Consider the following 13,728-nt stretch of genomic DNA (forward strand, 5'->3'; position numbering starts at 1 on the left):
GAGGATGCGAAAGAGGAGGAGGACGAGAGCACATTGGATGAGAGGGAGCAGGGCGCTGCCATTGGGGAAGAAAATGGGAATGAGGCTGAAAAAAACCAGACAGCAGATGAAGTGCTGGAGCAGGAAGACACTGAAACAGTTACAGAAGGCCGTGAAGAAGAAGACATTTTAACATGCAGGGGGAAAATTGGGCAGAATGCTGAAACAGAGCTGCACACAGATGAATTCACATATGGAGAAAAAGAAGAGGATGTGGCTAAGGACACTGAAGTCCAAACCAAAACAAGAGAAACAGATGATCTTGAAACAGAAAACTCAGATGTGACAACAACAGAGATTTCAGGAGATGGGAGATTTTTTGATGAATGTCAAGTAGAAGAGGAGAGGCTCTCCAGTGACATAGGAAAGAAAGAAGAAACGGAGAAACCACTTGTTGAACCTGTCATTCAAGAGTCAGGACTTTTCTTTGAGGAAGAGGAAGAAAAGTTGTCGGTTGACTCAATGAAGACGGGGGTCGAACACTCAGAGAAGGAATTTGAGACGGAATTCGGCTTAAGAGATGAGGCTGACAAGACAACAAAAGAGCTGCAAGACGGGACTGAAGAGCTTTTGGTTAAATTTGAGATAGATGAAGGCCTATGTTATTCCAAAGAAGCTGAGGCCGCTGCGGGGCATGAGACCACAGGAGCTGCAGCAACAGAAGTACAGAGGATGACAGAGACAAACTTCTTTCAGGAGTCGGTAGATGCCATAAACTCAGAGCAAAACAGCAACATGACACTTTCTCTACTAGACGACATAACTGAATCTGGATTCCAGAAACAGTCAGAGGGTAGTGAACCTAACCTACTTGAAGAGAGTGCTGTAGAAATGCAAGATGCGGGGATAGACATGGAAGAAACGGGTTATGCAGTTGAGGAGGATGCAGCAGAAATGTTATGCAGATCAAAGATGCAGTAGAAATGTTAAATCTGCAGGTAACGGGAATGGCAGCTGAGCTAACCACAGGAAGGAACGAAAAAGAAAATTCTTTGATAGCAGAATCTGAGTTGTATAGAGCAGTGGAGTCACTAGAGACAAGAAATCTAATATTAGACAAAACACTTGAGATAAGCAACGACGAGGTGTTAACAGATGTAGAAGTAACTCATGTATCAACAACAACCGAGTCCAAACAAAAAGATTTGACTAGAATATCAACAGATGATATGGCAAATGTGACAGAGTCAGAGGGGAGTCATGCTGAAGAAACGGTTAGCTCAATCAGTGGACGTCAAGATGTGATCGATGAAGAAATCCTTGACTTGTGGCTACAGACGGCGTTGCCAGAGGACACTGATGGCATAAAACAACAAGAAGTCAGTAGACAACGAATAGACATGGGAATAGAGCCATCAAATGAGGAACAAGATGGAATCTCATCAGTGCAGACAGAGAAAGATAAAGAGCTGCTTGTGGAGTCATGTTCAGAGAAGTCTGAAGTAGTGAGTGACACAGATATGTCTTCATCAACAGTAGAGTCTGGATTTTTGGACCAGTCTCTCAGTGAATGGGGCACACAAAACAATGAAACTCAGCTATTGAAATCAACTAGCACTGGGTCATTTCAAGGCATATATGACTTGTTGGCTAATATGTCAGAATCAGCAGACATCTCTGAATTGTCTAAACAACAGGTTAACTCTGGATCTCAGGATTCATTGATGGAGGAAACGGCTGCGACAGGGCAATCAAATGTGCTTCACCCTGATTCAAGAGTTACATCAGAGGCTAAACATCCAAACCAAGAATTGGATAAATCACAAGAAAGAGTTGAAACAGTGGAGACTGAAACTGGATCACGGAAAGAGATTAATGCTGAGATAACAGATTTGGCACGGGATGATGCCTGGAAAGACACAGAAAAGGCAGATGTTAAGTCACTAACAGAAATGAGCGCTCCTTTCAAAGATGAGCCTCTCGAGATTACTCCGTGTGATTCTCCAGATGAAATCAAACACACTGAAACAGGACAAACTATAAGTGGCTCTGAGACTTCGTCAGTGGAGGGAAATGTGTTGACAGAATCGGTTTCACAAGGCGACACCTACACCGATTCCGAGAAGTTATTGAAGTTGCCCTCACTGGACAAACCACAGCCCGGATGGTCAGAAGACATTGCTGACTCATTTCCTGGACTGAACAGGGCTGGGGTGCCGACGACAGAGTCTGAAAATCAGATGGAGGTACATATATATATATATATATATATATGTAATTTTATTAACCCTAAAAATCTATAAAACCATAAATAAAATCGGACAGTATTCATAACCTACAGAGATGGTGTAACTGCAGCTCTTTTAGTCATTGCAGGTCGACGCCTCTGTGCTGGACTTTACTGCGCAAAGGTCAAGAATTGCTGTTAAAAACCGTCGTGTAAGGCCCCCCAAAGATCCCCGCTCCCTGCTGCATATGCCCTCAGCGGATCCCACACCCTCTTCACATCTGCCAGTCAAAGTCCCTCCAGGTGTGCCTTTGGGAGGTTTGGGCATTGGAATAAAGCTGCCTGGTAGGTCACTTAATAATATATGGAAAGCCACTACCTTGAGTCTTTAATGTCCAGTTATATTTCATAATCTGTAAACAATCACACAATTTTGTTTTTTAGGGTTTGGTGCAGGTTTTCCTGTTTTAAAAAAGACGCGACAGGTGGCAAGAGATGAGAATAGCCAGGAAACCCTCCCACAGGTACAATTAATAATCTTTAAATAACACTTTTCTCTTATGTCGAGATATGTACATTATTAAAATGGCGCAGTATCAACAGGAACCTGAGACAAAGCCAGAGGAGAAGAGTGACACTCCCAAGCAAGAGGAGGCACAACACAAACCTAAATGGATGCCACCAAGACATCCAGGGTAAAGTAAAGTCTCAGAGCATTGACAATATTATTACCAGCATCATGTGTTCTTTTGTGTCATTTTCTGATACTTAGTTTTCCCATGTGTCCTTAGATTTGGAAATCCACTTATGTCTGAACTGAAGACCAAACTGAAGAAAACCACAAAAGAGTGAGAAGAAGATGGAAGAAAATGCTTTGTGTTCATATCTGAATGTAAAATATAAATTGCTTTATTTTTGATGTGTGTATCAAACTGATTACAGTGATGAAAGGTTCGTTGTGACAATTACGTGGCCAATGTATAACTTTTGTAATAAAGCCTCACTGTAAATGGAATGGCATTTCCCTGTACAAACATAGTTAATACCCGGCTATGCTGGGTTCTTAGCAAACACAATCATAATAGCCTCGAATCTGAATCAGCCTAACAATAATAGACTAAAACAATAGAGGAAAAAGATCCATTTTTGAAGTCATCTGCTTAGGGAGCAGCAAATACAAAAATAAAATGACTGAGACTGAAGGAATTAATAAACAGCGCTATGTTAGTGTGAGTGAAGTGATTTCTACAGTCTTGGGCCTGCATTACCGTCAACAGTGGATATTCCTTTAAATCTCACTTTAACATTTGTCCTGCAGATGGGTGACAAAAGGAAATACATACCAAGTGTTTGGCCACAATGAGCCTCCAGACCAGGCTTCAGTGATTTGGTGCAATCAGACGTTCAATCAAACATCGTCCGTAATCAAAAAACATTCCTTGCACAATTTGCTGCTATATCCCTTTTGCCTCTATTGAAAGCTGAATCACAGTTGTTGAAATTCCTGTGTTTTGATGATCAAAATCAGAATCAGCTTTATTCGCCAGATATGTGTACACATACGAGGAATTTGACTCTGGATTGTACAATGCTCACGATGTGCTTACTTATACAATAATACAATAACACAATTATACAGTAAATAGAGAACACATATATACAAACTATAAACAAAACAGACAGATTTAAACAATAGTGCATTGAGCAGAGTGCAAAGGATGCAGGAATAAATATATATTATGTGCGGTGTTATGTACATGAGGTAGGAGGATTTGGTATACAGTATATACAATATACAATATGACAATTTGAACAGTAATAACTGTTCTGAAACAGAGAATGATGAATAAATAAATGATAAGTGGTAGCCAGTAAACAGGTGGCTGAATAGAGGCAGAGTTACTGGGTTATTGCACAGGAATTGTTCCTGACACTGTGAGTCAGAGTCAGCTGTTCATAAGAGTGATGGCTTGTTAGGAAGAAACGGTTCCTGAGTCTGTTGGTTTTGGCGTACAGTGCTCTGTAGTGCCTACCAGAGGGCAGCAGTTGGAACAGGTTGTGTCTGGGGTGAGATGGATCTGCAGTGATGTTTCCTGCCTGTTTCCTGACTCCGGAAATGTATAAGTCCTGAATGGAAGGCAGATTGGCTTGGCACCGATGATCTTTTCTGCAGTCCTGACTGTCCTTTTTGGTGGCAGATCCAAACCAGACAGTGATGGATGAGCAGAGGACAGACTGGGTAATGGCTGTGTAGAAGTGGATCAGCAGCTCCTTAGGCAGGTTGAGCTTCCTGAGCTGGCGCAGGAAGTACATCCTCTGCTGGGCCTTCTTGATGATGGTGGTGGAGACACATTGGGCTTGAGATCTAGTGACTTTGAAGGCTACAGCATATGACTGACATGATTTTCATACTTATTCAGTAAACCTTTGTGTTCTTTGCATGGAAGCATGTGCATTTGTAATTTTATTTTGTAAGTTAGTATTTGTATTGTCACTACACTGAACAAAAAGCAAAGCTAACGTCTATAAATTGATCTGGGAAATTGAAATAGGAAGTAGAATTGTTTTAACAATTATAATACAATAATGACTGACAGAGACAATCAAATGTTCTGTAATAATTTTCATAAAGAGTATTTTCAACCTTTCAGAGGACAGAGATGAAAGGCATGTATTTCCATGTAGTTTTAACTGAACAGTAGATGGCAGTATTGCCCAATGTGTGGACGTCACGCCCTCAAAAATACACGAAAAAGACACTTTCAACTGTGATTGGATGGATCTACCCAATGCATGTGAGGCAAACTGACATTTTGAACCAAAGCGGTACTCCAGTAGTTGTCTCATGAGCATTTTTTATGCTACTCTGCCTCTCTGTTGATGTCAAAATTAACGTTAGTGGATACGTGTTTCATTCAGCAAATATTTTTACGAACATAAACTCCCCAGTGAGAAATGCCCGCTGTGATAGGTAAGCAAAAGTTGTTTCCGTTCAACTAACTGACGTTATCAATCTAACATTAGCTAAAAACAACATCGTCAGTGTTTTTTGAAACGGCCGTCTTGTGCAATAACTTAACGTTATAAGTTAACTGCGCCGTCTGTGATCCTGCTAATTTTGAAAACTTTGAAATTACGATGTATCTGTTAGCTAACGTCTGTCTAATTTGTTTTCTATCGAACTAACGTTAACGTAATGTTAACTTAAATTGATGTTCGTTAACGTTAACTTACTTGTCAAACAGCCCCAGTACGTTACGTGCTTATGGACTTAAAAATATACTTTCTGTGCTAAATTACATGATGGAATTGGATGACACTGCTCCGTGGTCATCGTTTGGCTTTATTTTATAATTCAAAGTGATTGTTTTTTGTGGCCATTCGCCATTTTCACTAAGATTAGTTTGTGCTTCACAAACCCACTCCAGTGGTAAAGCCATTTTGATGTCGGAGCTTTCAGTAATTATGGCATCTTGGCACAATCTAAATATCTACTCCGTTTAAATGTAAAACTGTTCTGTATTAATTACATCTTGTAATCCACAGGCTGCAGACGGAGAATCTGAGAAGACACCTGAAACTTCTGAGTAGTGTGCCCTGTCTCAAAAACAAAACAAGAAAATCCGGTTTTCCTAGTGTGGAAGCAAAAGATAAACCATCTAACTATCATGGCTACTGAGACACCTGTGCAAACCTCTGATGAGGCTGATGAAAATATTCCCCCCGGAGTCACTGTTGCAGCTGGGACTTCAAAACTCAAGGTCCAAGTAGGAGATGTGGTAGGATATTCCCTTACACAGCCAAGTGGAGAAAATGAGCCTCTCTCTGACACCCGCACCTTTTCAACCCCAGCTCTGACAAGCAGCCATGGTAGAGTCAAGGCAAAGTCACGGATCTCTGGTCTCCAGTCTGCTCTAACACCAATTTTAAAATACTTAAATATTCGCAATAAAGGTTTGTCACCAGAGCCTTTAAAACACGGAAACAATTCTAATCTGTCTGGTTCCTGTTTTTCTTTAAGTTGTACCACAAATGGTAAAAAATCAACTGGAGGTTCTAGCGAACATCCCAACTCAGATTTCCCCAGTAGCCATTTTGGCCAGTCATTAGGAGACACGAATTCTCCTGTGTACTGGCTGCATGACGAATGCTTGCCAGAAATCACCCTCCTTGATGATACATATGACTCCATGATGCAAGTGACTAGACTTGATTCACCTCTTCCAGACGGAGTGCCTGTAACAGCTGGGTCTGTGAACAGCACATTTTCCACCCTCCAGCCTAGTTCAGCTGATAAGGAATGTGAAGACCACCCTCCTGAACTGTCAAAACATCATAAGTCAACAGCTAATACAGACTCTGATGCGGAGATAGTTGCCCCTCACGAGAGCACAGATGCTCCTGAGCACTGGCTGGATGACAAATTATTCCCGGAAATTACTCTCCTTCATGTTACACATGATTCAGAGCTATCGCCAGGAGTGGAATTATCCTCCATGGAGGTCAAACAGGATATTTCACTAGTTGAAGGCGTGCAAAACCTCATGCCTTCCTCAGAGCTCTGTGTGCAACTTGTGGCAGAACCTGCCAGATTGGAGATGATTCAGAGTGAAGAATTTTCAAGTACTATTGATGGCAATGTCACCTGCACCTTAAGCTCCTTTGGTGAAGACTCTGATCCGAAGAGTGTGGGGGGGAATATAATGAAGGCTACCTTGGAAGGAACTCGGGATATTTCTATGGACAGTGTTTTAGAAAACAGCAGGCGCTCATTGGAACCAAGTGGACAAAAAATGGTGAAGATTCAAACATCAGCTGAGGACTCACTTAGTAACCATCTTGTTAACGTCACTCACGACATAAACTCCTCTAGTGACTTGTCTGTGCAGTGTCCTGCATCACAGCTGTCTACTTCTGATATGCAGTGTGACACTAGTTCAAAGAATGTCACTTCTGAGCTTCATGATGAGCCTGTGGTGATCTCTGATACCACAAAAGCAAACAATGAAGAGTTACTCAAAAGCCATGATTCTGAGTTGAACAGCAAGGTGACACAGCCAAGCCCAGCTGGGTCTGTGAACACATTTACCATTGTCCCTCCCTCCAATCCAAGTGCACCCACCAATTTAAATGCTACTGCTGAAATACCATGCCCTCAATGTAAGACACTGGACCTTCCCCCCTCTAATGTGAAGACACCCCAAGTGGAGAGTGACTCTACAGATCAGGCTACTTCAGTCTCTAAGAACACCACTGAAACTTTCCCCCATATGAAGCAAAATTGCTCAGCTGTAAAGGCAAGTGGTTCATGTGACGTTAAGAACGGCACTTTCGATTCAGAAAATTCTCTTCAAAAATCCAGAGAGAACACAGTTTCAATAGAGGCTGGTGCTACAACCTTTGGCCCCCAGAACAATACTTTCGATACTAAACCTTCTCAGCAGAATGGCACAATAACTTTGTCAGAAACAAGCTCAACAAGTGACAGTCACCAGAACACTTTGGACAAGCTCTCTCCTCCCAAGGGCTGTAATGCAACGAGTAGCCCTAAAGAAAACAGTTTGGAAGTCCACCCTACTGACCTGTCAAAACATAATGGGACAACAGATAGTACAGACCCTGATGCCAAGGTGGGTGACACCCCTGATAGCATATTTGAATTTAATCCAGCTGTAGCTTCCGGAGCCGGTCGACGTGAAACTAAGGATCATTCACAATCAGATCTGCCTATGACAGAGGGTCTTTCTGACAATTTAGGCCATCAAAGCATGGATACAGACAACAACAAAGCAGACACATTCAGTTGGGATGATACCCTAGAGTTAAAGACAGACTCTTTGATTACTTCAACACCAATGACTAGCTGTAAATTGCTCAACTTCACCACTGAATGTGATGACAGCAAATCCATTGGGGCACAGAAGAAACTGTATGGGGATGGCGCCAGTGAACAAGATGGTCAGGTGCAATCAGATGCCCCATCAAACATAATCTGCGATCGAAAAACATTCCTGACGCAACCCACTGCCAAATCCCTTTTGCCTCCTTCGAAAGCTGTGTCCCAGTTGTTGAAATACAAGCCAGCCTCATCACTTCCAGGACGATTTGAGCTGCTCACATCAGGCCTACCCGTGACAAGACATAGAACACAAGGCGGAGCGTTGAGAAATACTGCTGCTTGTGATGCACCCCAGGTGGTAGGATTTGAATATTACATTTCATTTTGTAATCCATACTACAAAATGTGACAGCACCTTCTATGTAATGAAATGGATCCCATGAACTTTGTTGCCCTTGTCAGTTTCATCTGTTAAATCCACTTTTTTATGAGTGAGACCAGACAACTGAATACACAGTCATTGACTTCATGTTTGATTGCAGTCTATTGATGACATCCTCTGTTCTCTGTTGTATTTAAGACTACAGGAATATCAAACTCCTACAACTTACGTGCTACAACAACAGGTAGGCACTGTGTATTCTGTTTTATTCTTCATAAATGTTGACAGTGAATCATTTAATATGGAATGAGATTGACAATTGTAAGCACTCTGAACTAATGGTAAAAAAATTGTTTCATGTAATATTTTTAGACAATGTTTTTGTTTTACAGAGGATTTTCTTTCTCTATTCTTCAGTCCTTCTTTTAGCTACTCTACGTACAGTATAATGTCCTCTGAATGGGGGTGTCTGTGTTTGTGCGCACATTATCCACATTGTCCACTACCCACATTGTCTTCCCTCTGTGCCAATGTTAGGATCCAAGCAGCCAATATCTGGCTTGCGAAAACCGCAGTCGAGTGACATACCATCTTCAGGCATCCAGAGAGCTGCAACAGGTCTCAGGCCGCCTTTAGCAAGAAGCAACGCACCGTCTTGTTCAGGCACTAACCAGCTCCGTGGACCAACAGGTTCTCGTACAGCAGTCAGGCTGTAGACTTTGACTGTTTATTCTGATATTCAATTTCAAATATGGAAAATCAATGTACATTAATTTGGCAGTAATTTTAAGTTCAAATTAGGTCTTGCTGTAAATGTGTTCGGTATTCCTATACAGTTGTATTTCTGAGCTCCAGTAATAAACAAGTAAACCAACAAAAAGAAACAGATAGCAAGAAAAGCCACAATGAGAGTACTGTTTGATTTTTGTTAAATGTGATGTGGCGAGCCGATGTTTATGTGGCTACGCATTTAACTGTCCAACAAATATGTATATTGTGCCACATTATTAAAGTCTGATACTTCCTCCTTTCAAATGCTGCACTGACATTCAGTCTGGCCTTGAAGAAACTAAACCAAAAAGAGAAAAGCAGAGTTGCCATCTAAGTGACAACAGAGTGAAAATTAACAGGTTACCTTGAAACAGGTCTCAAACAAAAAGTTTATTTTAGTGGCTAAAACCATTCACTTATGATAATCATTTTGAAGGGTTTATTTTTACAATTAATGATGACTTGAGAGCCTGTGTGAAGTATTATTTGCACTTAATCAACAATGTTGCTTTCTTGTGTGACATGTCATGGACATTGATTTGATATTAATTGTTGTTTTTTTTTCTCCTTCTTTATACACAAACAGCAACGAACCATGTGACCACGGCAAAGAAGCACCCTTTAAAAAGAGGTGAAGCTTTGCCAATAGCAAAGAAGAAAAAAATCGGTAAATACTGAGTTGCTGCAAAGGAATTCTTTAATCATAGAGCTAATTTTTCTTTAGCATTTTTAAGTACTGCATGGTTAATACTTGCACAAAGCTAACTAACAACACCTTTGACTAAAACTGTTCATTGTAATGTAGTGTTTGAAAACTGCAAAGTACTGGAAAGTCAGTAAATAGGCATCAGTGTCTCCCACAGGATTTTAAGAGACTATGGCGGGCCGCCATGGCTTCATTAATTAATGGGAAACACTAGGCATACACTTACTTGCCGGCAACCAGGGATTCACCCAAGGAACAAGCCGCATCGAAGAGATCTCGCTTTTGGCCATCTGAAGTTTGGGAGCGCGAATGCCGTCGGGCACGAATTGAATTTTTTTCAACTCCGTGTGCTCAGAGCGCTCATTCAGAAACGCAAGGCGCAGCAGGCGGCCAAAACGGAGGCGCCCATGGCGCAACAACGCGCAGAAGCTAACTGCGAATAGAAAATACATGCTCTTGTACCTGCTCTTTGTCATATGCTTTCAGATGCTGCGGTGCCAGCCATTGCTGCTGAAACGTCAACATCTTGCAATACTGTTACCAGAGCCAGAGCCCTGAAACAGCCTGTAACCAGCCATAGAGCTGTTCCACCTAAACCCCAAAGCCACGGTAAGATGGGAGTGCTGAGGTGCCAAAATAAACAGGTCTTATACTAACTGAACCAGAATATGCTTTATTGGCCAAGTATTGAACAAATATAAGGAACTTTGAATTGAACTGCACTAGCACCATCGTGACAACATAGCGATGGCTGGAGGAAGCAGGAGTAAGATAGGGAAGTTCTTGGTTCTCACAAATACAAGTCTGATGGACAGAAAATAAAGAGGAAGATATTATTACAGTATTATTTGGAAACCTAGTGATGTAATGATTAATTGTGTTGCAGGATGTGCCAAATGTGTTGTGCATGAACAGCAACTCCGAATTCTGTCCGAAGAAATAAGGAGACTGAAATCAGGTATGACTCCTCACTGGAGTTTGATCTTTGAAATAAATGTTTGATCTTTGATCATTTTTTTTCATTTAATGAGTTTATTGCTATTGTTTATATGGTGTCCATTAATATGTTGTCTTATCTTTATGATACAATGACAGAGGCAAAAGGGAACATGGAAACAAGGGAGATGGTTATGATGTAAATGTGCTTGTGTTACTTGGTTTGTGACTTTAGATAATAGAGACAACATTTTATTCATTTTTATTTAAAAGTAACTTTTCCACAGAGCTGGGCGTGAGGCGGTTTCTTTTATGGGAGATGATTTTACCTACTTATTAGGGTAATATCGGGTAAGACGCCCCCAGTTTAATTCTCATAAAACCCACAAAATGTCAAAACAAATTTCCCAACACTTGCTGCCACTAGTTTTTCTCAACTAAAAATGTCCTCTGTTTAATCGTAATATTTAAAGTTATTTGATCAAAGCAATTCTGACATAAGTTGATCCATTTTTTTAGTTGTTTAAAATAACAATGGAATGATTAATTGTGTTGCCGAGGGTGCCAAATGTGTTGCGCATGAACTGCATCTCCGAATTCAGTCCGAAGAAATAAGGAGACTGAAATCAGGGATAACTTGTCACTGTTGTTTATTGCAAACTATTTAGAAAACGACATGCTGCAATGTTTTTATACACTCGAAAGATCAGCACCTTTTACCCTCAGGTCGGTTTTCATTATGCATACACATACAGTATTTACTGTACAGACGTGGGCAAAAATATTGCTACCCTTGCATTTTTTAAAATAATGTACCATTCACGCAGATCATTTTGGGGATTATATTAGAAGACCCAGGAAGACCCTACTTACATTTACATTTACTCATTTGGCAGACGCTTTTATCCAAAGCGACTTACATTTGAGGAACAACATATAAACATCAACAGAGCATCAAATACAGATCTACAACTGACAATACATACTAGTAAGAGCAGCAGTAAATACTAGTAAGAGGTCATAGTACATATCACATAAATGGGGTAGATACCTAGGGAAGGAAGTAAGAGTTAACAAAAAGTGCAATCAATACAAGATCATTGTAGGGGATAGAAGAAGAGCACAGGAAGTGCATGTTAGAGTTAGAGTTGAGGTGTTATAAGAGGAAGTGTTCTCGGAAGAGATGAGTTTTCAAGAGCTTCTTGAAGTTAGAGAGGGACGCCCCTGCTCTGATGGCGTGTGGTAGCTCGTTCCACCATCGTGGTGTCACAGATGAGAATAGCCGGGACTGGGATTGCTTTGTGTGAAGGGATGGCAAAGCCAGGCGGCGTTCGTTGGAGGAGCGTAGCGGCCGAGAAGGAACGTAAGTTTGTATTATGGAGTTTAGGTAGATGGGTGCAGACCCAGTAGTCACTCTGTATGCAAGCATTAGTGACTTGAATTTGATTCTGGAGGCCACGGGGAGCCAGTGGAGGTCACTGAGTAATGGAGTGACATGAGTACTTTTGGGCTGATCAAAAACCAGATGCGCTGCTGCGTTCTGAACCATTTGTAGGGGTTTCACCGCACCTGCTAGGAGGGCATTGCAATAGTCGATGCGAGAGATAACCATGACCTGTACCAGAAGCTGGGTGGCGTACTGAGTGAGGTAGGGCCTAATTTTCCTTATGTTGTATAGAGCAAAGCGACAGTAGAAGACAGTAGCAACATAGTCTGAAAAGGACAGCTGATCATCAATCATGACACCCAAGTTTCTCACAGCCTTGGTTGGAGTACTTCTAAGAGGGAGACAAAAAAGCCAGACTAGACCACAGTCCTTCTGAAGTAATGTGCTTTGGAAAGATCACACCAATCCTGTGTTCACAATAAAAAATGAAGCCTGCTATGACACGAGGAGGAGTGTGTTTGTTATTAATGTAATTTTCCTCTTTTATTTGTTTCTAGAGCTGCTGAAGAGGAGTCCACAAGAGGGGGAACAATGATTGTTGCTTACGTGTTATTACACTCAAAATACTTTCTATTTAGTACATGCAATTTAAAAATGTTTATAATAAAGTTGCTTTTAAATAAATGTGCTGTGAATCATCTGAAGTGTTAACTGTGCATTACATTTTAAAATCTCCTGTGTTACAAATCTGTCTTTGACTATTTGGCTTAGATTATAAAAAACAAAATTTTACCATAATTATGCAGACAGAACACAAATTTACATAACCATTTCACCACTATCATCCCATACAAGCGCTGAGTAACTGCACTGAACAAATCAACAATTGGATGTGCCAGAACTTTCTTCAGTTAAAAATAAAACTGAAGTAATTGTTTTTGCAGCAAAGGAAGAACAATTCGCTAAATCAACAATGTTAAAAACCACAAACTGGGCCAGAAATCTTGGTGTAGTCATGGACTCATATCTGAATTACAGCAGCCATGTTAAAACAATTACAAAGTCAGCCTACTATCACCTGAATAATATACAAAGGATTAAAGGACTCTGCAGGACCTAAACAAACTTGTCCATACTTTTATCTTCAGTCAACTTGACTACTGTAAAGGTGTCTTTACAGGTCTTAAAAAGAAGGATCAGACAGCTGCAGCTGATTCAGGACACTGCTAATCAAGTCCTCGCTGAGGTTTTTACAGTGGCTACTGTCTGTCAAAGAAGTGATTTCAAAATACTGCTGTAAATAGTTTAAGGCCAAAATACATTTCTGATGATCTGCTACGTTATGAACCATCCAGACCTCTCACATTGTATGGGACAGCTTTATGCCCCCAGAATCAAAACTAAACATGGAGAAGTTTTCAGTTTTTATGCACCATGTATCTGAAACAAACTCCCAGAAAACTGCAGGTCTGCTGAAACTCAGTTCTTTTAAATCAAGACT

General features: G+C 40.9%; 3 protein-coding genes across 11 annotated transcripts in view; all 3 read left to right on the forward strand.

The window, feature by feature from the left end:
• The window catches only part of LOC123983482 (neurofilament medium polypeptide-like), a 5,789-nt gene extending 4,987 nt beyond the window's left edge, over positions 1 to 802 (forward strand). Inside the window, exons 3-4 of the mRNA XM_046069736.1 lie at positions 4 to 702; positions 794 to 802. Of these exons, the coding sequence (XP_045925692.1) occupies positions 4 to 702; positions 794 to 802 (708 nt within the window). The remainder of the gene's footprint in view (positions 1 to 3; positions 703 to 793) is intronic.
• On the forward strand, positions 11 to 3,221 carry LOC123983381. Of its 3 annotated transcripts, none has more exons than XM_046069627.1 (5): positions 11 to 2,225; positions 2,347 to 2,551; positions 2,651 to 2,730; positions 2,801 to 2,901; positions 2,998 to 3,221. In XM_046069627.1, exons 1-5 carry the CDS (start codon positions 939 to 941, stop codon positions 3,056 to 3,058), a joined length of 1,734 nt encoding a protein of 577 aa, XP_045925583.1. In that variant the 5' UTR covers positions 11 to 938; the 3' UTR covers positions 3,059 to 3,221. The 3 variants fall into 3 exon arrangements, with proteins under 3 accessions (XP_045925583.1, XP_045925584.1, XP_045925585.1); XM_046069628.1 differs by having other exon boundaries at positions 2,810 to 2,901; XM_046069629.1 differs by having other exon boundaries at positions 2,356 to 2,551.
• Positions 3,222 to 4,988: 1,767 nt separating this feature from the next.
• Positions 4,989 to 12,911, forward strand: LOC123983268 (flocculation protein FLO11-like). 7 transcript variants are annotated; one of them, XM_046069462.1, is made up of 8 exons: positions 4,989 to 5,177; positions 5,753 to 8,403; positions 8,626 to 8,671; positions 8,965 to 9,045; positions 9,785 to 9,865; positions 10,391 to 10,513; positions 10,791 to 10,862; positions 11,128 to 11,195. In XM_046069462.1, the coding sequence occupies exons 2-8, from the start codon at positions 5,875 to 5,877 to the stop codon at positions 11,178 to 11,180; spliced, it is 2,985 nt and encodes a 994-aa protein (XP_045925418.1). In that variant the 5' UTR covers positions 4,989 to 5,177; positions 5,753 to 5,874; the 3' UTR covers positions 11,181 to 11,195. The 7 variants fall into 7 exon arrangements, with proteins under 7 accessions (XP_045925418.1, XP_045925419.1, XP_045925420.1 ...); XM_046069463.1 differs by having other exon boundaries at positions 5,753 to 8,400; XM_046069464.1 differs by having other exon boundaries at positions 5,753 to 5,985; positions 8,965 to 9,117.
• The last annotated feature ends 817 nt before the right edge of the window (positions 12,912 to 13,728 follow it).

This window comes from Micropterus dolomieu, linkage group LG14, assembly GCF_021292245.1.
Source record: "Micropterus dolomieu isolate WLL.071019.BEF.003 ecotype Adirondacks linkage group LG14, ASM2129224v1, whole genome shotgun sequence".
In the NCBI taxonomy this organism is placed as follows: domain Eukaryota; kingdom Metazoa; phylum Chordata; class Actinopteri; order Centrarchiformes; family Centrarchidae; genus Micropterus; species Micropterus dolomieu.